The 26,957-nt window shown below is 41.3% G+C and overlaps 1 protein-coding gene across 1 annotated transcript in view; it reads right to left on the reverse strand.

Moving 5' to 3' along the window:
• Positions 1 to 26,957, reverse strand: part of BACE2 (beta-secretase 2) — a 75,238-nt gene that overhangs the window by 14,731 nt on the left and 33,550 nt on the right. Inside the window, exons 3-6 of the mRNA XM_063447076.1 lie at positions 7,323 to 7,539; positions 6,068 to 6,196; positions 3,238 to 3,372; positions 2,474 to 2,575 (exon numbers count right to left, since the gene is read on the reverse strand). Of these exons, the coding sequence (XP_063303146.1) occupies positions 2,474 to 2,575; positions 3,238 to 3,372; positions 6,068 to 6,196; positions 7,323 to 7,539 (583 nt within the window). The remainder of the gene's footprint in view (positions 1 to 2,473; positions 2,576 to 3,237; positions 3,373 to 6,067; positions 6,197 to 7,322; positions 7,540 to 26,957) is intronic.

Consider the following 26,957-nt stretch of genomic DNA (forward strand, 5'->3'; position numbering starts at 1 on the left):
AGGGGTTTTCACCCCTTCAGCAACCGGGGATTGGGGAGTGGGAGGGAGAGGGTACCTCCAGTGCCAGGAAAACGTGCCAGGATTGTTTTCCTGGCACTGGAGATTCCCTTTAAAGGAACACTATAGTCACCTAAATTACTTTAGCAAAATAAAGCAGTTTTAGTGTATAGATCATTCCCCTGCAATTTCACTGCTCAATTCACTGTCATTTAGGAGTTAAATCACTTTGTTTCTGTTTATGCAGCCCTAGCCACACCTCCCCTGGCTATGATTGACAGAGCCTGCATGAAAAAAAAAACTGGTTTCTCTTTCAAACCGATGTAATTTACCTTAAATAATTGTATCTCAATCTCTAAATTGAACTTTAATCACATACAGGAGGCTCTTGCAGGGTCTAGCAAGCTATTAACATAGCAGGGGATAAGAAAATCTTAATTAAACAGAACTTGCAATAAAGAAAGCCTAAATAGGGCTCTCTTTACAGGAAGTGTTTATGGAAGGCTGTGCAAGTCACATGCAGGGAGGTGTAACTAGGGTTCATAAACAAAGGGATTTAAATAATATATCCCCTCTCAGGCGACGTTTTTCTAAACTAAATAGGTTTAAATTTGTTAACCTTTCTTCATAGCTGATATGTTCCATTCCTTTTATTAATTTTGTAGCCTGCCTCTGCACTTTTTCTAGAAGGATATTAGGACACTAGAAAAAGTGCAGAGGCGTGCTACAAAAGTAATAAAAGGAATGGGACATATCAGCTATGAAGAAAGGTTAACAAATTTAAACCTATTTAGTTTAGAAAAACGTTGCGTGAGAGGGGATATAACATTATACAAATATATTCGGGGCAAATACAAACCATTGTGTGGAAATCTATTCACAAACCGGACTTTACATAGGACACGAGGCCATGCGTTTAGACTGGAAGAAAGAAGATTTCGTCTAAGGCAAAGGAAAGGTTTTTTTACTGTAAGAACAATAAGGATGTGGAATTCTCTGCCTGAATAAGTGGTTTTATCAGAGTCCATACAGATGTTCAAACAGCTACTAGATGCATACTTGCAAAAACAGAATATTCAAGGATATAATCTTTCAATGTAGGGTAATAACTGCTTGATCCAAGGATAAATCTGACTGCCATTCTGGAGTCAAGAAGGAATTTTTTTTTCTAGCTTGTTGAAAATTTGTGCTTCAAACTGGGTTTTTTGCCTTCTTTTGGATCAACAGCAAAAAACAAATGTGAGGAAGGCTGAACTTGATGGACGCAAGTCTCTTTTCAGCTATGTAACCATGTAACTCCTAAATGGCAGAGGATTGAGCAGTGAGGCTGCAGGGGCATGTTCTATACACCAAAACTGCTTTATTAAGCTAAAGTTGTTCAGGTGACTATAGTGTCCCTTTAACCCCTTAAGGACACATGACATGTGTGACACGTCATGATCCCCTTTTATTCCAGAAGTTTGGTCCTTAAGGGGTTAAGCTCCACCCTTTGTCAAGCAGAGGAAAATACATAAGGCAAAGCAGTCCCCATTTGCTTTATGTATTTTTAGAAAAAATAGAAGAGATAAGAAGAAAAGAAAAACAGATTGAGAGACAGGAAGAAAAGAAGAATCTAATCAATTGAGCCAACGTAAGTTTGGATGTGATGGAACCTCTATAAGGTCACTTGATGTGTGAAAATATGGTATTAAATCTAAATTCTTCCTTATTTCTTTACAGATCAGGTAATTTTTTTCTTAAAACGTGCTTCTTTCTCCTGGCCCCCTACCATCATTTATAAGAGAAGGCACATTTTCTATCTGGCTCTGTCGTACTTGTGCACGCGCAAGAGTTCAGCACCAACAATGGCTCCTGACAGATGAAGCACCAGGTGCTTAAGGATATCATATGGCAGTAGATGATGCCAGCCATGAGGTACAGGTTCGGGTAAGTAAAAACTACCTTTGCCAGCATCTCTGATCCACCGCACTGCAAGCGGAGCAGCCACTAACTGGGGTCTTGGCAAAATATGCAAAGCCCCAGAAGGTGACAGAGCTGCTTTAACTAGGTGATCAACAAGTGGATTGTAAAATTAGTGAATAATGAGACATTCAGTATCAGAGGCATAGACAATCAAATCTTGACAATGGAGAATAAAATGCAGGAATTGCCTAAATAATAAGCACAAAGAAAGGGCAACCAGATGTCTCAAAGGAAATACATTTTATCTTATCATGGTTATAGAGCAAAACAGTGGTTCACAAGAAAAGTGTTTTATAAAAGTAAACCACAAATTCAATAAAATGTATTGTCTGCTATACATTGTGAACATTTTTTATGAGCTTTGACACCAACCTACACATTTACACTTTATTTATTCTACATATAGAGGACACCTACAGCTTTCTGATCACTTCGTAACTAGTGATAGCACCTACTTAGTGACACATTGTGCATGGTTTGCAGTGTATGAGTGTATTTGCCAAGGGATACACACCAGTGAAGTTTGAACTATGGCTTCCACCACAGCACTGAAGACCTTATCTGGGAGGCGAAGGAGAGTTGTCCCACTGTCCACGATGGCTTTATCGGAGTTGTACTGTAAAGGCCACACAAGAGAACTATTAACACATGCCATAAAATTGGGAACAACTTGAGTAATCAGTGTTACAGATAAAAAAAAAATTAAACAAATGTATACACATCTACTGACCACAATAACAGTTTCCTAACACCAAAGTGTTTCTTTAACTCTGTTTTGTGCAGGAGTCCAAAGGCTACAAGAGGTCTTAACCTTTAAGGTTCACTGATCAAACTGTGCACAGGTATGGTAATTTGGAATATCAGTGTTTGGATTTAAAGCCCTCCTGTACAAAACAAACAATTCTAATTCAATTGTGTAAGTATCAACAGGAAATCCACAGCAGTGAAGGTACGTGAAGGATCTCCTTCCCCAATTGGTCTATTCTTTAAGTCCATTTTAGAGGGTATCAAGTCAAGTGATGCTGGATAAGGCAGTCCGTCAACAGGATAGTGGACCATCTCAGGATGTTAATAACCCTATGGGCTAAACCAAGTGACAATTTCCAGCACTGTAAGTATATTTGGTGAGAAACTATCCGGTCTCTAGTTATGCCAAGTTTCCACACATCCATTTCTTTCTTTCTTTGTGGCAAGTGAAGATCTCACACACACTCACACAGTGTGTTACAACATATAATCTGCAAAAATAAATCAAAACAATAAGGGATGTAAATGTACCTCTACACAATTCAGGTTCAGGATCACATTACCAACTTCGAACTTGAGAATTTCCACCTGATAATACCACTCCTCCGTGATTGGTGTGTACCAGATATCGCCTTCATATAAACTCTCTTCTATTCCACCCATGACCTAAAAATAAATTAAAACAGCTATAAAACACAACATCATGTACATATTGGACTGGTCATAGCCTAGAGGCGGTTAATGAATAGATCACAGAAATCAAATACACCACCAAAATTACTTGAAACATTTGTATCTTCACACAAAGACTCAATTCAATATTGCAATGTTTCAGAGTTTTAGAGCAGACAGCTCACATGAATATAGTACATTTTGTGACGGAGCTCCAATACTCCGACAGAGTTACTCCACCAAGTCCGCTTCTTCGCTGCTGCAGGGGACTCTGGAGCCAACTTCAGACCAAGTTGCCAAAGCTTGACTGGGGTTTCTCAGGAACGCTTTCACCGAACCCGGCTGAAGTCCTCTTCTTCTAGGCAAGTATTGTCCCCTCTGCCTTTTCCCATTGTCTAGGCAGGTATCCACACCTCTGCCTATACTCTGATCAACTCCTGACTTTACAAAAACACTTTCAGCTCTAGCTTTTTATTTATATATTTATTTTTTTAAACTTGTGCCAAGCTACAGGGACCAAGCAGCAATCTAGCAGGTTTTAAGACTGTTACTGTGATCCCTGAACAAATCAACCAGGACACACAGTTCCAAAATCAGCTAACACACAATACTTTAATTTGACTTCGGACCAGCCCATTTGTGTATTACATAAAACTGACAGTGACAAAAAAAATATATAACATTTATAAAGTGGTGGAGAAGAACCAACCAGTAACTCTTCTGCCTGCAGAATTCATAATATGCAAATCTAACGGAATATTCAAATTAACCAGCCTTGCTATTCAGGTAGTGCATATAGCAATTTCAAGATCTTCACAACCAACAGATGGCGCTGAACAGGATCCACAGAAATATTTGGGACAAGAGAGCCCACAAACCATTTAACAATTAACAGGAATACACATCCTGCACCATTTATGAACACAGGGTGACCTAGATATAAGAGACACTAGTAAAAAAAAAAAAAAAAATGTGTCAGATACAAAAAACAGACAGTTCGATAACTCAACAGCAAAACTCAGTCACAAATAATCACAGCCCAAGGTGTAGTAACTCTGGGGAAAATGGATCAGATACTAAAATAAGCTGTCAGAGAGAAGGGTGTTTTTACGGTCCCAGCGATGGGGACTACCTGCACACGCTTTATAGAGCAAAGCATTCCACTGATACATTATGCTAGTAAATGTATAAATACAATTTTATTTTTTCATGAAGATCATTTTCTTACATTTTCAGCATACAAATATGAACCACAATTACCAGTGTCTACCATGAATGGAAGTGCATTCTTGCAACCTTACAATGCAAGTCATGACTACCCACAACGTATGGGTAAATATTAAAAGATTAGTCTAAACACGACCATTTCTGCTTTTAGAAGTGATCACCGTCCTAGCAATCTGTATGTGGAGCATTTCTACTTGAAACACTGCGCATACAGAGAAATCTGCTCTTTTGAGCCTGGATCTAGTTGCCCCACCAACACACGTGACTTAGACAGTCCAAAGCGCTAGGCAGGGAGTATAGGAACAGAATAAGTGACATGACTCTATTCAGACGCTAGCATGTTGTCAGAGAAACCAGTATTGGGTGTCGTGGATGACATCTGCTCTGTTTGGGGAAGCAGTCCCATGTAGAGCAAATCATTGATGGACATAAAATGAGCGAGGGTGGACTGTAGGTGGGTGTTAGAGAAGTGCCACCTCTGTAAGTAAATCGTGGCAATGGAGTGTAGAGTAAGGTAGGTGGTGGCAAGTTCCCTTTAAAAACGCAAGCCTTCCTTCCCCTGTCCAACTTTGAGCCACGGAAAACAGTCCAATCGTAGATAAGCATTTCACTAGAACTATGATGATGCAGTGTAATGTCAGACAGGGCATGGATATAAACCAAGAGGACCTCACCCGGTGCTGGACTCAAGGTAAGTTTAAAGATTATTATTATTTTGTTTTTTTTAGTTATATGAGGGGAATTTTATATATTTGGAGTACCAAATAGAGCATAATAAAGAAAAAAAAACAGTTATTATGGATAAAGGGGTTATAAATAACCCTTTAAGTATAAAGTCAGGTTTTTTTTGTGTGTTTTTTTATCTAAACGCAGGTTTCTTGGCACAAGGGTCATTTGCTAAACTTCAAATTGCAGAAAGTTAAAATCTAAATGGCAAAGTTTTTGCAAAAAAAGCTGATCTGGAAAACATATGCAACCAGATGGGCTATTTTTGCCTAAATGTTGACAATCAAATGTTAAGCATTGTAGATGTGGTGTCTGTTATGAACCTGGTCATAGACACATTTGTGGCTACCCTTTGCCATCATTTTTTGTTCACCTACTTTGTAACAGAATAAATATTTGACAGCTTAAAAAAAAAAAAAAAAGTGTGATTGGAAATGAAATGGTAATAATATCCAATAAGTACATTTTTATTCCAGGTGGGTTCCCTTTAAAATCCAATTACTTTAGCAAGGCTGTATTTTTAAAATGCTTAGACCAGTTTTTAATTAAGTTATATTTAAGCTCAGTTAATTCTCTAGTTTATTAAAATACTTCATTTTTTTGCTAAATTACCATACTCTATGGAAATGGTTCATACATAAAAACAAGATTGCACTTTTAAACGAAGAACAATAAAGAATACACTACAACAAATATTCAACAAACATTTAAAACCGGTATGGTATTTTCTCCTTACCAGGCTGCCGACATTTCTGCCAGTTCCAGTGATTGGCAGACCTGCCCCACACATCTGCATGGAGAAGATATCTGAAATATCTGCTTGACTCACCAAGGAATCAAAAAACGTTTCCACCGAGCTGGAGGGCTACGAGGGCAAAAAACACAGAAAACATTATACAGAAAAACCCAGAAAAGAAAACAACTGTTCAACAGTATAATGTGAAAGGTGCTCCTAGAACCACACCACACACAACAGCTTCATTAAAATGTATTCTTCTTCTACATATACACGTGACAAAATATTTAACTAAATAAAAAATAAACCAATCAGACAAAAATAAATACAAATTATAATGTTTCTTCTAAATTAGAACCCCCCCCCCTTCCAAAAAAAAAAAAAAAGTCTAGTCATCTTTATAAAAGGTGCAATAGTCAGATAACCCCATAAAAGGCAGTATTGTTGTTATTGCATCTTCACACTTTCTTTAAAAGAAAACTAAACACAATAGTGTCAGCAATACAAACCCGTATTTCTGATACTATAGCGCTGAAGTGGCTTCTTAGGGCCCACCTCTATTCAGTAAAAAAAAAGTATTTTCATCTTTTTTGCCATGTCGCGCTGGTCTTGCTGTGGCTGGCCCAGTCGCAGATCCAGAGCCTGATCTCGGGAGGGGCACTTGTAGATTATTTAAATAAATAATCCATGCACAATAACCACTACAGCTCTGTGTAGTGGTTATGGTGCCAGGATCCCCTCCCAGAGTAAGTAGTCAAACCATTTAAGAACAGTGTGACAACTTACCTGGGGTCTGCTGGGATAAGTGGGGACAAGGGGGACCGAGGGGGAGACTTAAATAATAGTTTCGGACCGATTGCAACCTGACCAAATTTGTGGCGGTAGGTTGTTTGGTCTACCAAACCACTCAATGTCAAACATGTTTTGGGGGGGAGGTCATCAATATTCTGACTATGTTGGAATATTCTGTTGTACATTTTTTTTTTTTTATCAATTGATCTGTGAACCAAGCGCAGCGAAAAATGGTGGGAGAATGCTCCGATCAGTATTATATATAAATAAAATTGATATGATTTTGCAGTACACTTTCAAACTCTTTTGGTTAGTTATTCTGCTTTGACTCTAGAAACGACATTTGGCTGACCTGACATCCATTCGAATTTCAGGTGTCTCAAAAAGTATTAAAAATTGGTAACTGTTAAATATTACAATCAAAAACACTGTTTAGAGAGTAAATTGCTGAAGATAATCCCACCTTTGCCAGTGTGCTGTACGCAAGTCCCAGAATCCCTTGCCAGTTGATTGATGGCATGAAGAAGTTCTCAGATGCATAAATAGAGGCAATGTTGACCAGGTAGGAACCATTCACTCCCTGTGGAAGAGAAATCAAATCTTTCCCAAGAAGACCTGTCCAACTTCCCTGAGTATACCGAACCGTAACCTCTATGTCAAGCGGCTGGTATGAAATAGACCTGGAATAGAGTTAAAGGACATTTCATAAAACAACAATACAGTGGTATAAAATTAATATATTTTACGACACTATACTTATTAAAAAAAAAAAAAAAAGCATACAGTGATATATAGTGCAATATATTGGCATGCTGACCTTTTTGAAAAAGTGATAAACCGAACATACATACTCACTCACTTTGTAAGATGCATAACAGCGCACACAGAATCATGTTACAATGCCCTCTATGGTTCTAGATGCATAGTTTCAAGATAGGGAAACTTGTGTTAATATGGCGGTTATGTTACAAAATGTATTTTGAATGTATTCTATTCAGTCACATCAAAGAAATATTACATAAAAAAAAAAAAAGTAAAACAAAAAAAAGTACAAAGCATTATTTCATCTTATATTTTGGCCACAAATTGAGAATATCCCTGCCACTTCTCTACACTTTTATAGCCTATACTTTTTTTTCAGGTTGGTTCCTTGTGTTCCTCTATCAGGGGATCCCAGGATATATCGTCATAAATCACTCCAGGCAAGGCCTGACCGTTTAATTTTGTCACAAGTCAGAACTTCTCTAATTTAAAAGATATGGACCTCGATGATTGGTCACATGAATATTTCAAGACATCAGGCTTAACTTGTATACAGACACAAAAGCTTGGAAAATCTCCTTTCTACCAAGCATCCCAATATCGAAGAACATTAACCATTGTGAGCCCAGTTTGCCATTTCCAGAATTTATTTTCTATTGTCCATTTTTAAAAATTTTTTTTATTTGTTTGAGACTCAAAAAATATTTAGTGTATAATTGTAAAATCCCACTGAAACATACAATAAGACAATGTGCTTAGCAATTAGCTTGCGTAAATATAATAATCTGATCTTTTTCTAAATGATATTTTCAGTTATGTAGCTATCAGTAGGTTATGAAGTCTTTATTATTTATATAGCGCCATCAGATTTCATAGCGCTGTACAATGGGTGGACTAACAGACATGTAATTGTAACCAGACAAACTGGACGTACATGAACAGTGGTGGAGGGCCCTGCTCAATGAGCTTACATTCTAATGACCTGAAAAGACCCACACACTGGCCGAAGCGCTAGTCACTTTTTGGCCATTTAAACTGCTGGAGGTGTGTGCCTCTTTGCACTGCCTACAACTGCAAAGGAGAGGACGTAATCTAAAGGACGGAAGCTGTTGAAAGCCCTGTTAAGCCAGTTTGATGGTTCAGTGAAAGCTTTTTTTTCTGGGGATATGTTACAGCTCTAGCTTAACTTAATCTCTGTAGGATTTAATATCATTATATGTATGCATGTGTTGACACGTTGCAAATAGAAGTGCAGTGGGGATCAATGATCAGAATGGAGGAGGTTATTATCAAGATAAGCAAGGAGAGACATTGAGAGATAGGTATATTTTATTGGGTGCAGAACCAAATATCTTTTATTGGCATGCAAAGAAATGCAGAGAATGGCCTGTTTGGCTTCTGTGTGAGCAGAGTACAAAGTACCCAAGGCAGTGCCTTATTCAAAGCCGATGGAATAGGAGCCAGGGGAATAAATAACTATACTAATCAGAATGTTACATTTCAACTCGGTCACAAAAATGTGAAACTGTAAACGCAAACAAAAAAACAAATACCTAATCCTAATTGAAATCAAAGAAAAACTAAACTGATTAAACATTGAATTGCTCCAGAGTTAGCGCAGAGATATCTGCTGTTCTGCTTTCTGCCCAAAAAATGACAAGAACCCCACATTTCTTGCTTAGTCAGCAAGCAAAGAGATTTGACAATATATCTAGACACATACACTAGGGGGCGACCAATATAATTTTTCCTGAGCCGGTACGATAGCGATTTATCTCGTCTTACTGGCCAGTTTGCCAATAACTAGTGCCGATATTCTGCACACTTAACATGTTGAAAAAGCAACACAATTTCTACACAAGTCTGGCATTAACTGAACGTGCTGGCAGGAATAACAATCCCATCACTCTTAGGCAGCCAGTCCACTACATTACAGGTTATTCACCGTCTCACCTCCCTGAGTTCAGCTGAGCTCCACCTGCAGGGAATCACAAGGGTGTGATGTAGCACCTCATTGGTTGGCAACAAAATTTCCACCTCACTTTTTCAAGTCGCATGGGGTATTTTTTATTTATTTTTATTGTAAATATTTATTTAATCTTTCTCTTAGAAGACAGAAGAAGTTGTGATGAGCAAAATATATCACAAAGTCAGGGCAAATATTAAACCAATTGTGGCGGCTGGGGGAAGCAGGATTCATATTAGGGGAAATAGAGTAACCAAAAGCAATTCTACCTGCTTTATCTTACGCCTCGTCATAGGAGGTGCTGGGAAAAGGCAGCACAATGTACGCCAATATTTAAATTGAGGAAGGTGGCATTATAAAAAGGAAAAACAAAAAGCACCGTTATAGGGCTAGGGTTGTTACTCAGATCAAACCGGACCTGTAGGCAGTAAGCTGCATTGCTTACTGCCAAATGTAGTCATTTTATGTTTCCCAAAGAGTTAAAAGTAGACATTTGACACAATTTAACATATACAGCAAGACATGCAGCACTGTGTGTGTGTTGCTATAATAAAACAATGATAATATAAAACTAGGTAAGTGTCCAGGTCAGCAATAAGCCATTCACACAAAGGCCTAAACCCAATCCACAACAATTCAGTACCTTAATATCATTGACCCCACGCAATGCTAACTTAGGTGGGGTTTTCAAACGGAAATCATTCTTCAGATCAATGTGACGGGAAAATCTTGCTTTTTTTTTTTTTAAAGTTTCTTTATTTATTTTCTTGCTTTAATAGTGCAGCATAACATTATCTAAACAGAATGACTGCAAAATATGCTCATGGTCTCCCCAAAACAGTTTAAAACAACTGGCACGAGGTAAATGCCAAGATCCAAAATTTAAACAACTCAATCGAATAAATCCCTCTATTAATGCATTTATGTTGGGGCACTCCTTACTTGACATTGGGATACGATCTCTTTACTCAGAGACAGATCAATATGTTAGGTTTTTCTGGACCATTATTTTAACTGTTTTTATTACCAAGATGTACAATTTTTTTTATAAGCTATATTACCTGGCTAGAACTATATATCTGTCCATCAATATGGCTGTAAGCTTGATCAGTGTCCAGTATGCTACTTACAATATTGGTTTATTTCTATATCCAACTAAAACAGGTGTAGGCTGTCCCTGAGTCTACTATATAGGGCCATTGGGAAGGGCTCATTCTACTCTGTTACCATATATAGTCTCCCATTACCCTCAGTAGCACTTCTGCAGAGCAACTCCCCTTTCAGACTATATTTATAAACAAGGTCAAAATAGATTAGTTTGGCATTTTATTAGTGAAGATGCCAGCTATTTTATTTATTTGTTAATTTAATTGGATTCTACGCCTTATGTAGACCTCACACTAACAGAAGAGGAACAGCTATAAAAGTCACTCGAACGGTGTCTCTGCTAATGTTTACGATGCATGGAACGGGATACATTCTTCTGAAAAGTAATATTTCTTCCATACCCATGTAAATTAATAAAATATCTACACACACCTCATTAAGAAGGCTACCCTAGATAAGATTATTTACACCATAATTGGTCTCATTATGTGGTTAGATCATTCTCCTATCACTTTAGACATTCTTCCTGAGACTCAATGTTTTTTTCACAGTTAAACCTACTGTGAATGAAATGTATACATGTATTTTTTTTATTTTGGTCAACATCCTTATGACGTCAGTGACCACTGTACAGCTGTTGTACTACCCATACCATGGGTACCAAGAGGTCTTGCATTCGACTTCTTCTCTCCTTTTACATAAAATCGCCATGTCGTGATGGACATTTTTGTTTCTACCTTCCAAATCACATATGCCTTAAAGATTTCAGGTTAACTATTTACACCAGGTGTTTTATGCTTATTTAGCTATACTCTCCTTTATAGTTAACTGGCATATGCACGCGCCATCCGTGATCTATTTCACAAACGATGTATCCTATTTTCAGTTTCAGTTTCTACTCATAAAATAACAATGCTTATAGGGACACTATGGTCACCAGAACAAACTACAGCTTATTGTTGAATTTGTTCTGGGGAGTAGAATTATACCCTTCAGACCTTTCGCTGTAAACACTGTCTTTCAGAGATAATGCAGTGTTTACATTTTAGATTCAGTATCTCCACCCTCTACATGCAGACACTGAACTTTCCTCATAGAGATTCATTGATTCAATTCATCTCTATGAGGAGATGCTGATTGGCCAGGGCTGTGTTTGAATCATGCTGGCTCTGCCCTTAATCTGCCTCCTTGTCAGTCACAGCCAATCCTATGGGGAAGCACTGTGATTGGATCAGAACAATACTTCTGATGTCAGCAGACAGCTTGCTATTCTGAAGCACACCAGGGCAGAGCCAGCAGCTTCAGGCTTGAATACAAGTTAGATTTCAATATATTTAGGGAGGCAAGAGAGTGCCAGAGTGCTAGATGGTGGTTTTAACACTATACAGTCAGAAATATGTGTGTTTGTGTTCCTGACCCTATAGTGCTTTTTTATACATTGATATGTTGTCACATCAAACCCATTATCTGTTTTGTGTCTTGTAAAAATCAAAAAACTAAAAACTAAAAACTGACAAAACGCACACACTCACAGTGTAGAGAGACTTTCTTTACATAAATTACATAACCCGTTTTTGACAGACAGCAAGTGTCATTGAGATATAATGGGATTCCCTAAATTTCCTAATAATCACTAGCCGCAATATACATTTACAATTTTCTGAGCTGCCTAGTTTAATTTTCCTCCCCATTTTGATCAGATTATACACATTTTATATAAACTTTGTTATTGTAAACAATGGCATCGCTCTTACAAAAATTCCCAGATCTTTTTTGACCAGGAGCAAAGGACGCAACTTAAAGCCAGGTGATTAGAGAAGTAGTAAAGGATTTTCTTTTACTTTGGGTCAAAACTACAAAAAGGTATCAAAGAGCTAAAGGAAATCTCTAATTATAGAGTAATCAATACTGGTGTTAAGAGAATGTCAGTTAAAACGTGATGTAATAATCTTGTATTCAGTATGTTTGTAGGTTTAGTAGGCATAGTGACGGCTTCAAGAGTAGGGTATGTCATCTGCTCAGAGGAGGTGCAACCTGGTAAGGAAGACTATTAAACAAATTTTTTTTTAAAGTGTGTTTTTTTTACACAACATTTTTAAATACAGATTGATCACACCATCAGTTAGGCTTGAGAATAGGGTTGACAGGTTGCCACATACAGTATCGCACACCCCTCACATTTTTGTAAATATTTTGATATATCTTTATATGTGACAACACTGAAGAAATGCCACTCTGCTGCAATGTAAAGTAGTAAGTGTACAGCCTGTATAACAGTGTCAATTTGCTGTCCCCTCAAAACAACTCAACACACAGCCATTAATGTCTAAACCGTTAGCAACAAAAGTGAGTACACCCCTAAGTGGAAATGTCCAAATTGGGCCCTCATGGCAAAGAATGCTCTGAGGATCTGAAAAAAACAATTGTTGCTCTACATAAAGATGGCCATATTGTACTCTGCATTGTGTTGGGAAATACTTGAAAGTTCTGGCTTAAAGAACGTGGGACTTGTGAAATTATGGTGCAGTTATTTAATCATAGTGATACATTTAGGAGTCCAGCAGCAATAAAGGCAACTTCATACATTGGGACCATGTGCATTTTACATTGGGTGTGATGTGGGATTATTTAAAAAACCTTATTGTACTTGTATTCAATTATTGCACTAACTCCATTTTAACTTTATACTGTGACAATCCTCCATTTTGTCCTCCTAACCTGACTTCTACAATCCTCCATTTTGTCCTCATAACCTAACTTGTTCATTTTAAAACTACCTTACATGACAGAATTTCCCAGCACATCTAATACAATAGAACAAAGACTGTATTTTCTATAAAGACATGATTAACACAGGAATTGCTGACTTTTCCTTAGATTTGCAACATAGTATAGTTTGAAGGCCATGAGAACACAGTAGTAATGAAATGTTCTATTCATAAGAGACCTTGCACCTGGCCACGAGGCCTGAGATCACCGACCGTGTAAAATGACGCTCAAGACCCTTTGTCCCCCACCCGTGTCCAGAACAATCCCACCTCTTGGTGGGTGGACACGGGACTAACCACTTAAGTTTTCGAACCAATTAATAATATTGATAGGAGGACCCTAATCCCGACACTTAACAATTAATCCAATTAATGATGTTTATTTGCTGATATTCTAATAATCAATGATGACGTAAAATGTCTCTTAAAAGGACCTGCGCGTCCGCTTTTTAATCACTTGCCAATAAATTTTCTCGAAGTTATTTTAACCTGAACCTTGTGTGTCAGACTTAATTACTTCAGCGTATATACGCAATTTATTTTATTAATTTGGACAGGAACAGATAGACATTTAAACATTTTGGTTTACTGCTAAAAAGTACCATAACAACTTGGCGCCCAACGTGGGGCACCGGGCTATGTCTGGCCGGTGAGCCGTCCTAAGGAAGACGCTGTTGGACGGAGGAATCCAGGGGGAAGGAAAGGAGATTGATCACCTCCAGGTACACGGTAGAGACTTCTGCAGAGCCACCGGTATGTTCCGGCCCCTTTGATTGACCCGTCCACGTGTCTGTGACTGCTTCCCGGGAGGACATCAAAGACAGGTAATATCTTGCCCGGTGTCTCGTTACTCATTTGTTTACCTGCATTTTAGTCTATCTGTTGCCTGGGTGTGTTTGAATTGTTTGCCTGTTTCCCCATTTTGAGATAAAGGGGGGGTGGACCTGCAGGGGATTTGCCTGGGGTTCTGTCTTGCTTGTTTTCCCCTTTTTGGGATAAAGGGGGGTGGACCTAAGGGGATTTGCCTGGGTCTTCTGTATATCTGTCTATCTGTTTGTATTTTGCCCCTTTTGGGATAAAGGGGGGTGGACCTGAGGGGATTTGCCTGGGCCTTCTGTTACCTGTTTTACTCCTTTTAGGAACCACGGTGCTGTGGTTGTAGGGAAAAAGGGGGGTTGACCTGTGGATGCGTTCCTGGGGGTCTTCTTTGCCTGTTTACCTCTTTTAGGAGCCTCGTGGCTGTGGCTGTAAGGAAAAAGGGGATTGTTGGAACTGTGGATTTTGTGTAGACTCATAATTTCCTGTGATCCTTCTGGTGGCACTCTGAGAGCTTAGCTAGCCTCAGTGTGCGCGTGGTAACCCACAGTTTCGAGTACTGGGGCTAGTGGAATTCCAAGTTTGGTAACCACTGTCCCGAGTACCGAGGCGGGGGGGATTCCAGTTTTGGTAAACCTCAGCTTCGGCGGGGGGGATTCCAGTTTTCTTTTGGTAACCACCGCCCTGAGCGCTGGGGCTGGTGGAATTCCAGTTCTTCTGTTCATTTGTGGTAGTGAGACTTATAAGTGGGTTCTATAGGGGCACTACGGGGTTGTTGATTTTATTTGAACTGTGATGCATACACTGTATTTCAACTGTATTGTTGTCTTGTTTGTTTAATGAGGAGTCTCATGTACTCCTGTGTCTGTCTCTAAGGATTTTTCCTTGCCTTTCATCTTTTCTACACTTTCTATATTATTATACTATCCACTCCCATTCCTCTTAAAAGAGAAGTGATTGGTCACACACTTCTCACCTCGCTCCAATCTGTGTCTACCACCCCGGGTAGGCGGATTCAGTGACTGGTCTACGTTTTGGGAAGACGCACCTGAGAAAGTCCCACGATTCTCGGGTGGCAGTCGAGCATTGTAGACGTTCTTGTTCAATTTTCCTTCTCTCTCTCTATATTTAGGACGCTGGTATAGGGGTAGAGGGATTATGGGACAGGATTTAGATAAGCCCAGCAAGGGCTGGTTAGCATGTGATTTGGTAGAAAACAGAGAGGGTGAAGAGATGGTTAAAGGTGTTGAAAAGATTGCAAAAGTATGTAAAATTGCTGTGCCGACATGTGGGAGATTGCAACCAGAAAGTTGGCGCAAGTTACTAGCAGAAATGAAAGGCAAGCTTACAGATAATGGTTTATTAAAGACTGCTGAAGCATGGTACAGAGTAGCGAAGGCTATTCAGTTAGAAGGTTGGGTTGAGGAAGAAGTAAATCACAAAGGTGTAAAATTGTTTGTGTATCATAAAAATTGTGTTGCTGTCCCCACCCCCGCTCCTCCCGAATCCCATCCCATCACCTCCCCTGTCTGCCCGGTCCTGAATTCTGATGGATCTTTCTTTACCCCTTCCCTTTCTCTAACGGTCCCATCACCCTCAGCCATCCCCACGCTTCCTTCCATGCCTAATCCTAACATCTCATCTGCCGCCTCCTCCCTGCAATCCCTCTCTATGGTTAATCCCCTTCCATCAGCACCCGTCCAGCTAACTACCCCTCCCTCCCATGCTACGACTCCTCTTTCTGCATCCATCCCTACTAATCCTGTCCTGTCTCCTCCGATAACCAGCTCCGCCCCAGTCCAATATCCTACCTCCTTAACCGTACCTGCCCACCCTACTCTTTTGCCCTCCCCTGCCTGGCCCTACCCCTTCCCATATCCCATGGCCCTGCCCTATCCCGGTTACCCTCCCTTTCCCCAAGCCACTCCCCAGGTCCCGGTCATGCCCAGTCCGGCCCAATCTGCCCCGGAAGTGCCCATATCAAATATGGCCGCCGCTTCTTCCCTTAATCCTGAAGCAACTCCTTTCCCCGCCTCCAATATGGCGGCTCCCAGTTCAGCCCTGATGCCAGTAATTCCCGGCGACTACCTGTCCCCAGGTTACGACTCGCTAGCCACCCCTGCATCTGGGGCTCATTCCCAGCCACCGACCCTTTCACCTCACGCGGCACCTGCACCGCGTAGAAGAGTCAATATCATAGAATTCGATGATGACGAGATGGACAGGGTGTCCCATGTCTCATCGGAACTTGCTGCGGGAGCCCCATCTCATCGTTCTATCGATGATCCCTTCGGCCACAAGGGACGGGGAGAACAGGCCCCTCCTAAATATGTAGCTTTTAACCCCACTCAAGCTAGTGCTCTGATGAAATCACTCCCGGACCCAGAAAAGCAACCTATGCCCTTCTACCGAGGGATAGTTCAAATTCAAAAGACTTATTCAGCCGCATGGCGTGATTTATTGAGCATTTGTGCTATTAAAGCAGGGGATGCGTATTGGCCAAGTATGGCCCGACACCTCAGTATAGATCAGCTCAACAGTGATGTTGATTACCCCTCTGGAGTAACTTTTTGCACCCAATTAAAAGAATGGGCTAAGGACAAACTTGCAGATCAGGCTGCTGGCCTTACTGATGTTATTCAAGATAAAGGAGAATCAGTGGAAAGGTTTCATGCACGACTGTATCAAATGTTTACAGATTTGGGGTTTGATCTTACTGACAAGATTCATTCACAAATGCTGTCAGGTGCGTTTGTCCAAGGTGTTAAGGACTCTATACGCAAGGGAATCATTGCTGCACGCCCTGAATATAAGGTTGTTCCCCTGGACACCCTACTTTTAGTTGCTAGAGGTTTGGAATCCGCCCAGACCCCAAGAAGATCCACTTCAGCGCCTCTCATGGTATCCCGCTCCACCCCAGTCCCAAAAGGTACTAGACCGGAGGAGGGGGGACATTGTTTTAATTGTGGAGCCAAGGGGCACTTTAGAAGTGACTGCCCAGAACCTAAAAAGGAGCCAAGGGAGCCCAGAAAGCCCTCTAAACCTGCCCCAGCTCCCAAAGCCACCAAACAGGTTCCGATAATTGAGGAACCAGATGATTAGGAAATTGGCAAGCCTGTGTCTGCAACCCCTGTCATGGCAGTGTCTACAGGGGACAAGGGGGGGCCACTTGCCACAGTGACTTTGCCTATTGAAGGCCACCCTACCACATTTCTAGTTGACACAGGTGCAGCCCGTAGTGTTCTGCGAGAACAAGACCTGCCAGACCCATCCTTTCTGTCAAATATTGACGTCTCTTGTGTTGGAGTGGATGGCCAGCCAAGACATAGCTCTTTAACAACTCCATTACGAGTTGGCTCTAGCCTGCTTGCTCGCTTTGTGGTATCCTCCACATGCCCAATTAACCTATTAGGTGCTGATGTTCTCTCACGCCTGCAAGCATCCATCACCTTTACCCCGGATGGGCAGGTAGAAATGTCCACACCTCTATCTGAATCAGACACCTCAGCCTTGTGCTCCTTGCCTCTAATGCTGCATTTAGAAAAGCCCCGTGAGAAAGCAACAGAATTAAGGTCCAATTTCCCAGAGGCATTAAAGATACAGGTGCCCGCCAAGTTATGGTCCTCAGGCCCAGAGGACATAGGTCACCTAAATGTTCCCCCTGTGGTGGTAAAGCTCATTCCAGGAGCTAAATTACCAAGAAAACCACAATATCCATTAAAACCAGCACAGGCCGCTGCCATTTCTACCCACATCAAGGCACTCTTGGAGAAGGGTGCCCTGGTGAAATGTAAATCTGAATGCAACACCCCATTATTCCCTGTGAAAAAGAAAACTCCAAAAGGTGAGCCAGAGAAGTACAGGATGGTTCAGGATCTCCGTGCTGTTAATGAAGCTACCGTCCTGGACACCCCTCTTGTACCAAACCCCCATACTCTGCTCTCAGGAGTCCCTCCATCTGCAAAGTACTTCACAGTCATTGACCTGGCTAATGCCTTTTTCAGTGTTCCACTGGATCCATCCTGTCAATACTTGTTTGCTTTCACCCATGAAATGCAACAGTATACATGGACTGTCATGCCCCAGGGAGCACAAAATTCTCCAAGTCAATTTGCAAAGGCCATGGCCACCATCCTTGACCCATGGCAAGCCGAGCACCCAGAAGTTGTTCTGCTTCAGTATGTGGATGATTTGCTGCTCTGTGGAGATGATATGCCCACTACTGAAAAGTGCTCAATTAGCCTGCTTTGTTATTTGGCAGAACAAGGATGCAAGGCTTCGCTCATCAAGCTACAGTTCTGCCAACCCTCAGTCATTTTCCTTGGACATTGCCTATCTCAAGGTTCCAGACATCTTACCCGGGACCGGGTAAGAGCCGTACTGGATATTCCAACTCCAAGAACTTCAAAATCTCTCCATGCCTTCCTAGGCCTCATTTCTTACTGCAGAGCATGGATCCCAGAGGCCTCCCTGCTCATGCAACCCCTCTATGACGCACTTAAGTCTGACCCTTTCTGTTTAACTAATGAGGCTCTGGACAATTTCAATGCTCTCAAACGTGCCATTGCTTCTGCTCCTGCCTTGGGCCTACCTGACTACTCCAAACCTTTCAAATTATTTGTCTCTGAAAGACAAGGCCACGCAACAGGAGTTCTCACCCAAACTAATGACTTAAGAGGCCGCCAGAGGCCTATTGGATATTTCTCATGCCAACTGGACATTGTGGCCAGAGGGACTCCTTCCTGTCTCAGGGCTGTCTTTGCTGCAAGAGAGCTCATAGAAAGAACCTCAGACCTGGTCCTTGGCCACCCTCTGGTTGTTTTGGCCCCTCATGACATCTCTGCCATCATCAACCAAGTCCAGCTTAAGCACGTGTCTCCAGCCAGACACCTACGTCTCCAGTGCCATCTTCTTCTACCTGACAATATTTCCATCCAAAGATGTCAAGTTCTTAATCCATCCACTCTTCTTCCACTCCCTGAGGGGGGTATCTATTATGGATTTATCACAGATGAAACCTACATTTACCTGCTTTGTGGATGTATCAAGAAAGTCATGCATCCACGTTTGACATTTTATGAAGATGAGAAGCCTCTCTGTGAAGGCCCAGATTACGCCTTCTGTACCATGTGGTACAAACCAGACATTGCTCCCGAACCTTGCTATGAAGATGAGCTTTACCACTGGACTGATGTGAAGCTCACTGCTCAAGATTTCTATTGTGACTCTGAAGGCAATAGCATGGTCTTAATCCAACTACCTCAACAACTTAACTACCTCTACCGCCATTGGGATACTGCTATCCCACATATTCCTGTTACCAAATTGAAGACAAGGTCATGGAATGACCTTGGGCCCATGGCAAAGCTATGGGCCACCATGGATGAAGAACAGCTACAGGAAAATGGTATTGTCAAATACCCAACAACTGACCTTCTGGAAGCATGGCCACGCCACTTCCTAGAAAAGGAATTTCAAGATCTGGTCATAGTGAATGATTATGACCCCGAAACACCTCATGACTGTTTTGAACAGATGAAAATGGAGACAGTGCACCTACCAACTGTGCATGAGAATCCATTACAAGATCCAGATTTTACCCTGTTTGTGGACGGCTCAAGATATGCTGATGAAGAAGGAAGATATCATACAGGATATGCCGTAACCACAACAGACGAAGTTATCAAATCATCATCTCTACCGCCAGCAATGTCTGCGCAAGAAGCTGAATTACAGGCTCTGACTTCAGCATGCAAAATTTCCGAAGGAAAACGTGCCAACATCTATACAGATTCAAGATATGCTCTGGGTGTGGCACATGACTTCGGCCTAATTTGGAAGACAAGAGGATTTCTTACCACCGCCGGTACACCAGTCAAACATAGTACTGCAATTAAGGAGCTAATGGATGCCCTCCTACTCCCTGAAGAAGTGGCCGTTTTGAAGGTAAAGGCCCATGGGAAATTGGATACAGATGAAGCAAAGGGCCTCCATTTGGCTGATCAGGCTGCTAAGCTAGCAGCCAGGGATCTGCAGGAAGTGGATGAAGAAGTGTCCGGACAAGAAGAAGAAGAAGAAGAAGTCCCTATTTTTGCTCTGCAAACTCTTCCTACTGATTTGCGAATTTTGCGAGAACAGCAAGCTGCAGTCACTCCTGAAGAAACCCAAAAATGGAAAAATAAAGGGGCTGTCCAAAAGGACGGAGTATATTACAACAACTTCAAATTTTGCCTTCCTAAAAATTTATATCCAGCAGTTGTCCAATGGGCACATGGGCCTGCACACCTGTCAAAAGAATTGATGGCCGCCCTCATACAGAAGTACTATGAAGCACCCGGAATCACAACATTGATCAGCAGCTTCTGTAAGGCCTGTGTTATTTGTGCAAAATGCAATCCAGGAAGACCAATCAAGGTGCCTGCAAAACACCTGGCAAAGCCCATGTACCCCTTCCAGCGAATTCAAATTGACCACATCCAAATGCCCAAGAGTGGGCCCCATGAATATGCACTAGTCATAGTGGACATGTTCTCAGGGTGGCCAGAGGCCTACCCAGTGGCCAATATCACTGCAAAGACAACCGCAAGACGCCTACTTACAGAGATAGTATGTAGATTTGGACTCCCAGAAGTCATTGAAAGTGATCAAGGCCCAGCCTTCACAGCAACAGTGACTAAAGAAATTTGGACTGCTCTAGGTGTGACCCTAGCCTTCCACACCCCTTACCACCCACAAAGTAGTGGTAAAGTAGAGCGCATGAATGGCACTCTAAAAGCCAGAATGTTAAAAATGTCGCAAGAAACAAAGATGCCCTGGCCAGAAAGCCTGTCAATAGCTTTATTTAGTGTTAGGCACACACCTAGAGGGAAGCATTCACTGTCCCCATATGAAATTCTATTCGGGACAGCACCCAGACTAGGTTGTTATTATCCGCAGCAGTTACAGCTCCAATCAGATGTTTTAGTAGATTATGTAACTGAACTTGCAAGTGCCTTGAACAAAATACATGCCCAAGTTTTCTCTTCAATTCCAGATCCCGATTTGGATACAGGTACCCATAACCTGCTTCCCGGAGATTGGGTTCTGGTCAAGAAGTTTGTGCGGAAAAATACCCTGGAACCAAGATTTGACGGTCCATTCCAAGTCCTCCTGATTACCGCAACCTCCGTCAAACTGGCCGGCAGGCCAAATTGGATCCACGCTTCCCACTGCAAGAAATCTCCAGCCCCTGAGGAAGCAGATACCACACAAGCATGTACCTCTGGTACACCTTCTCCTTAATCAGCCTTATAAAGGCCCAACAAGTAGCCATCACCAAAGATATTAGTGGGTATACCTTCTGGTACAATTCATCATGCACCCATGTGGCTACTTACACCTTTGACTATTGTGACATTGTAGAATGCCCGTTCCCCACATCACAAATCCAGAGTATTTACAGAGATATCCCTCATTCAAAAGACCCATATGTTTGTGTAGTTGATAAACAATGGGGGCACAATTGTAATCATTGGGGGGCGGCGGGATGGAATGCCGGGCCTGCCTGGGGTTACAAACCAAAAAGTGCCTTATCTAAAGTAGATGAACAAGGTAGATCCCTTCTCCAGAGAATGACTTTGAGAAAGCCTGGGGGAGGTACACCAATGAAATTAATCCTTAACATTGAGCATCCAAGCCCAACGGATGCCGACCAGTATGTGATGGGAATGTATTGGAAAAAGGGTTCCTACCGTAAATTAGGGCATTTCTTCCTAAAAGATATGTGCAACTCTTCCGAGTGGCAAGGGGCCACCCATATGGTCCCTAACCCATTAAAACCTCATATCCAGACCTTTCAAGACATGATGGCCATTGCTAACCCCACCTTCGAAGATACCATGGCCGCTGAAACAGGTTTTAATGATGTAAATTTATGGTTAGAATGGATGAAATATAATGCTAATAAGCATAATAAGACTGCATGCTATGTGTGTGGTGGTGCCCGGCCTCACCTGGGTACCGTACCTCTAATCCTGCCAGTAGATATAGAGGAATGTGTTTTAAGCCTTTTTGCCTATCACTATGATTTTAACAGGTCCATATGTAGTGCATGGACAAAGGAGTATCCTCTCCTAACCAAGGATGTCAAACCCCCAGACGGTATTACCGTGTATAAAGGTAATTACACTTGCTATGCTAATTATGATGGAATTGGTAGATTCTTGGGTAACTTCTCTAAGGGGTATTGTGCTACCTACAGGAGTGTCTCTATGGACTTGTTGCAGTTTCACACCAGGTCATTAGGGGACATCTACTGGTTGTGTGGGGATTTACAGCTGAGATCCAGAATGGACAAGGAGTGGTGGGGGGAGTGTACTTTGGCTAAAGCTATTATGCCTATACATATTATCTCTGACACACACCTCGTCACCCATGAGTCCAGGCACACTAAGGTTAAGCGTGACGCCCCAGTGAAAGGAAGTTTTGATCCTCATGTTTATATTGATGCTATTGGGGTGCCTAGGGGGGTACCCAATGAATTTAAAGCAAGAGATGAAGTTGCTGCAGGATTTGAATCACTTTTTGCCATAGTTACCACAAACAAGAATTTAAATTGGATCAATTACATTTATTATAACCAACAGCGGTTTGTTAATTATACCAGAGACGCCCTCCAGGGGTTGGCCGAACAGTTGCAGGCCACATCCCAAATGGCTTTCCAGAATAGAATGGCCCTAGATATGATCTTAGCCGAAAAAGGAGGGGTTTGTAAAATTTTACCTGACACCTTGACCTGTTGTACCTATATCCCAGAAAACACAGGCCCTAATGGTAAAGTTACATTAGCCATAGAAAAATTAAATGACCTGTCTATAGAGTTAAAAAGGAATTCTGGGATACAAGATCCCTGGGAAAGATGGTTTGGTTGGATGACAGGATGGCAAAAGGCTTTAATGCATATTGGTATGGCTATACTAATTTTTCTTTTTATCTTTGCTCTTCTCTTTTGTTGTATCCTCCCATGTCTGAGAAAATCCCTCCTGAAGACTGTTGACCAAGCGGCACCCACTTTCACCCATCTCGAAGTTGATGACCAAGAGCTCCAAGACATCAACTCACCCTGTCTGCCGCTGCAAACAATCCCTTTTGTTGATAAAGTGCAGGAATTCTAGGAAGGGACTAACTTAGGGATAGCATCTGTCAGTGAATGGTAAAGACCCCGTGTTGGAGAAGTGGTGGATTAGCTGCCATGGGATACCCATGGGTGTGAAGTGTTCGAGAACCATACTGACGGATGAGTTAGCCTATTAGGGTCAGAACTAGGGACAGCCTTGCACTTTGCATTAACACCTAGCTAGCGGCCACAGGGTTTCTGTGCCTTTGGGTTAACACGTCTTCCTGGTACTAACTTAATAAAGTTTTATCTCTTAGAATCTAACATTTCATAGGGGGGACTGATGTGGGATTATTTAAAAAACCTTATTGTACTTGTATTCAATTATTGCACTAACTCCATTTTAACTTTATACTGTGACAATCCTCCATTTTGTCCTCCTAACCTGACTTCTACAATCCTCCATTTTGTCCTCATAACCTAACTTGTTCATTTTAAAACTACCTTACATGACAGAATTTCCCAGCACATCTAATACAATAGAACAAAGACTGTATTTTCTATAAAGACATGATTAACACAGGAATTGCTGACTTTTCCTTAGATTTGCAACATAGTATAGTTTGAAGGCCATGAGAACACAGTAGTAATGAAATGTTCTATTCATAAGAGACCTTGCACCTGGCCACGAGGCCTGAGATCACCGACCGTGTAAAATGACGCTCAAGACCCTTTGTCCCCCACCCGTGTCCAGAACAATCCCACCTCTTGGTGGGTGGACACGGGACTAACCACTTAAGTTTTCGAACCAATTAATAATATTGATAGGAGGACCCTAATCCCGACACTTAACAATTAATCCAATTAATGATGTTTATTTGCTGATATTCTAATAATCAATGATGACGTAAAATGTCTCTTAAAAGGACCTGCGCGTCCGCTTTTTAATCACTTGCCAATAAATTTTCTCGAAGTTATTTTAACCTGAACCTTGTGTGTCAGACTTAATTACTTCAGCGTATATACGCAATTTATTTTATTAATTTGGACAGGAACAGATAGACATTTAAACATTTTGGTTTACTGCTAAAAAGTACCATAACAGGTGACCGTACTTGGGAAAGGTGCAAAGTTTGGGCAAAACACAGTCTCTCAGATCACTTGTATGGAGGACGCCTTCAATACAGCATTTCTTTTTATTCTTTTACACATGTGATGTGTTGCTGGACATATGTTCAGTTACCTTCCTTGCATGGAAGGATCTGCATGAATAATTCGTGAACGTTTCAGCATACGTCCCAACAGTACCAGAGACAACATACAAACACCTAACTGACAAATGGGCAACATTTTATATGTCTTGCGTATAAAAGCACAAAAAAACAAAACAAAAACAAAACAAAAAAACACCAATGTGCAGAATATTAAAAGTGGGGCAATTACAATGGAACCATATTATGGAGTCTTTTCTTTGCATCACTCTTCCAAACTTGATAAATATCCCCCACCACACTGTGTCACATGTTCGACTACCTGTGCTCTCCTGAAAGACTGGTTTTATGCCCTGCAATGTTGAGAGATAATGTGTTGCAAAAAAAAAAAAAAATGGCCTCTTTGCAGAGGCTTTAGAGGAATGGATAACCAATTATTATAATTTACTTGATGAAGTGTAAGAATAAATCCTAATTGCATGTTCTTTCACGCTTATCACAAGATGTTTGAAATGCTTAAGGCATGTGTAAAAACACACCTGTCTACAGGTGCATGTCTTCTAGGAGAAGTTTTGAGCACTTGCATAATGTCTTCTAAAAGCAGACATGGTCATGTTGGTTGGAGTAACCCTTTAACCATGTGAGAACACATTCCACCTCTAACCATAAAGGAACATCTTCCACCACTAGAGATGATACCATCTAAGCCTCTCTGTTAGTCTAGCAAATTCAGCAGCGCTGTACAATGGGTGGACTAACAGACACGTAATTGTAACCAGACAAATGGACGCACAGGAACAGAGGGGTTGAGAGTCCTGCTCAATTAGCTTACGTGCTAGAGGAGTTAACATCTTTACCTGCTGAGTAGCATTGTTCTATCATATTGCAATAATGCAATTTCTTATCCACCAGCAAAAATCTTATTCTGAAGAAAAGAACAGTTCTTCTGCTGAAATATGGCGCCAGAGGAAAGCTTACGGCACAAGCATATACATATATTCAGTAAGTATTTTCAGAGACAATACTTTAAATGCACCCATCTTTGCACACAGCGCAAAAACAGGCAGAACATGTTTAAGGTGGATTTATGTATTTTTTTTGTAAAATTAGTGTCCTGCATCCAATGCAGTCCAAGGGGCTGAAAATCAGGATTGTAAAATTGTGTGAGTAGGTTTCATTTTATTGGTATTTATATAGCGCCAGCATATTCCATAGCGCTTTACAATATTATCAGAGGGGGAGATTTAACAATAAATGAGACAATTACAAAAACTTACAGGAACAATACGTTGAAGAAGGCCCTGCTCAAACAACCTTACAGTCTAAAGGAGGTGTCCAACAGGACAAGAAATAGCAATCAAATAAGGTGGGAGTGAAGCAGAGCTGGAATAGAGAATAGAGAGCTGCCCTTTAGGAGAGAGCAAGAGACAGGTATGTGAGGTAAAGGTTACTCTTGGAGGCCATAAGCTTTCTTAAAGAGATGGGCTTTTAAGGCACTTTTTAAATTATTAAAGACTTGGGGAGATCTTGATGATCGTAGGCAGGCTATTCCATAGGAAAGGAGCCGCCCGTGAGAAGGCCTGCAAGCATGAGTTCGCCGTAAGGGTGCGAGCAGCGGACAGGAAGTGGTCATGGGCAGAGCGGAGAGACCGAGAAGGGGCATACCTGCGGATCATTGAAGAAATTGGTCAGTGCTTTATAGGTGTGGATTAGCACCTTGAATTGACTCCTACAGGATACAGGAAGACAATGTAAGGACTGACATAGGGGAGAGGTGTGAGAGGAGCAACAGGAGAGGAAAATCAGTCTGGCTGCAGCATTCATTACAGACTGTAGTGGGGCAATACGACTTGTGGGAAGACCAATTATGAGATAGTTACAATAACCTATGTGAGAGATTACCAGAGCATGGACAAGCTCCTTAGTAGCATCTTGTGTAAGAAAGGGGCGGATGCAGGCTATGTTTTTAATTACACTCTGTATCAACAGTATACCCACAATATCACATTCTCCACTATCTCGATAACAACTTTTAGATTCTAAGATAAAGGAAAGAGAGCAAACTGATAACAGTTTTTCTTTTTAAAACTATTTTTTTTTTTTTTACTTATTTCGTATTAAAAGGGACACTAAAGTCACTGGGACAAATACAGCTTATTGTATTTGTTCTGGTGACTAGAATAATTCCCTTCAGGCTTTTTACAGTAAACACTGTTTTTCAGAGACAAGGTAGTGTTTACATTGCAGCCTTGGGATGGCTACTAGAGGTGCTTCCTGGGTCAGTGCTGCACACAGATACAGACATTCAGTGTCTCCACCCTCTGCATGGAGACACTGAACTTTCTTCAGAGACCGATTCAATGCATCTCTATGA

This window comes from Pelobates fuscus, chromosome 1, assembly GCF_036172605.1.
Source record: "Pelobates fuscus isolate aPelFus1 chromosome 1, aPelFus1.pri, whole genome shotgun sequence".
Lineage (NCBI taxonomy): Eukaryota > Metazoa > Chordata > Amphibia > Anura > Pelobatidae > Pelobates > Pelobates fuscus.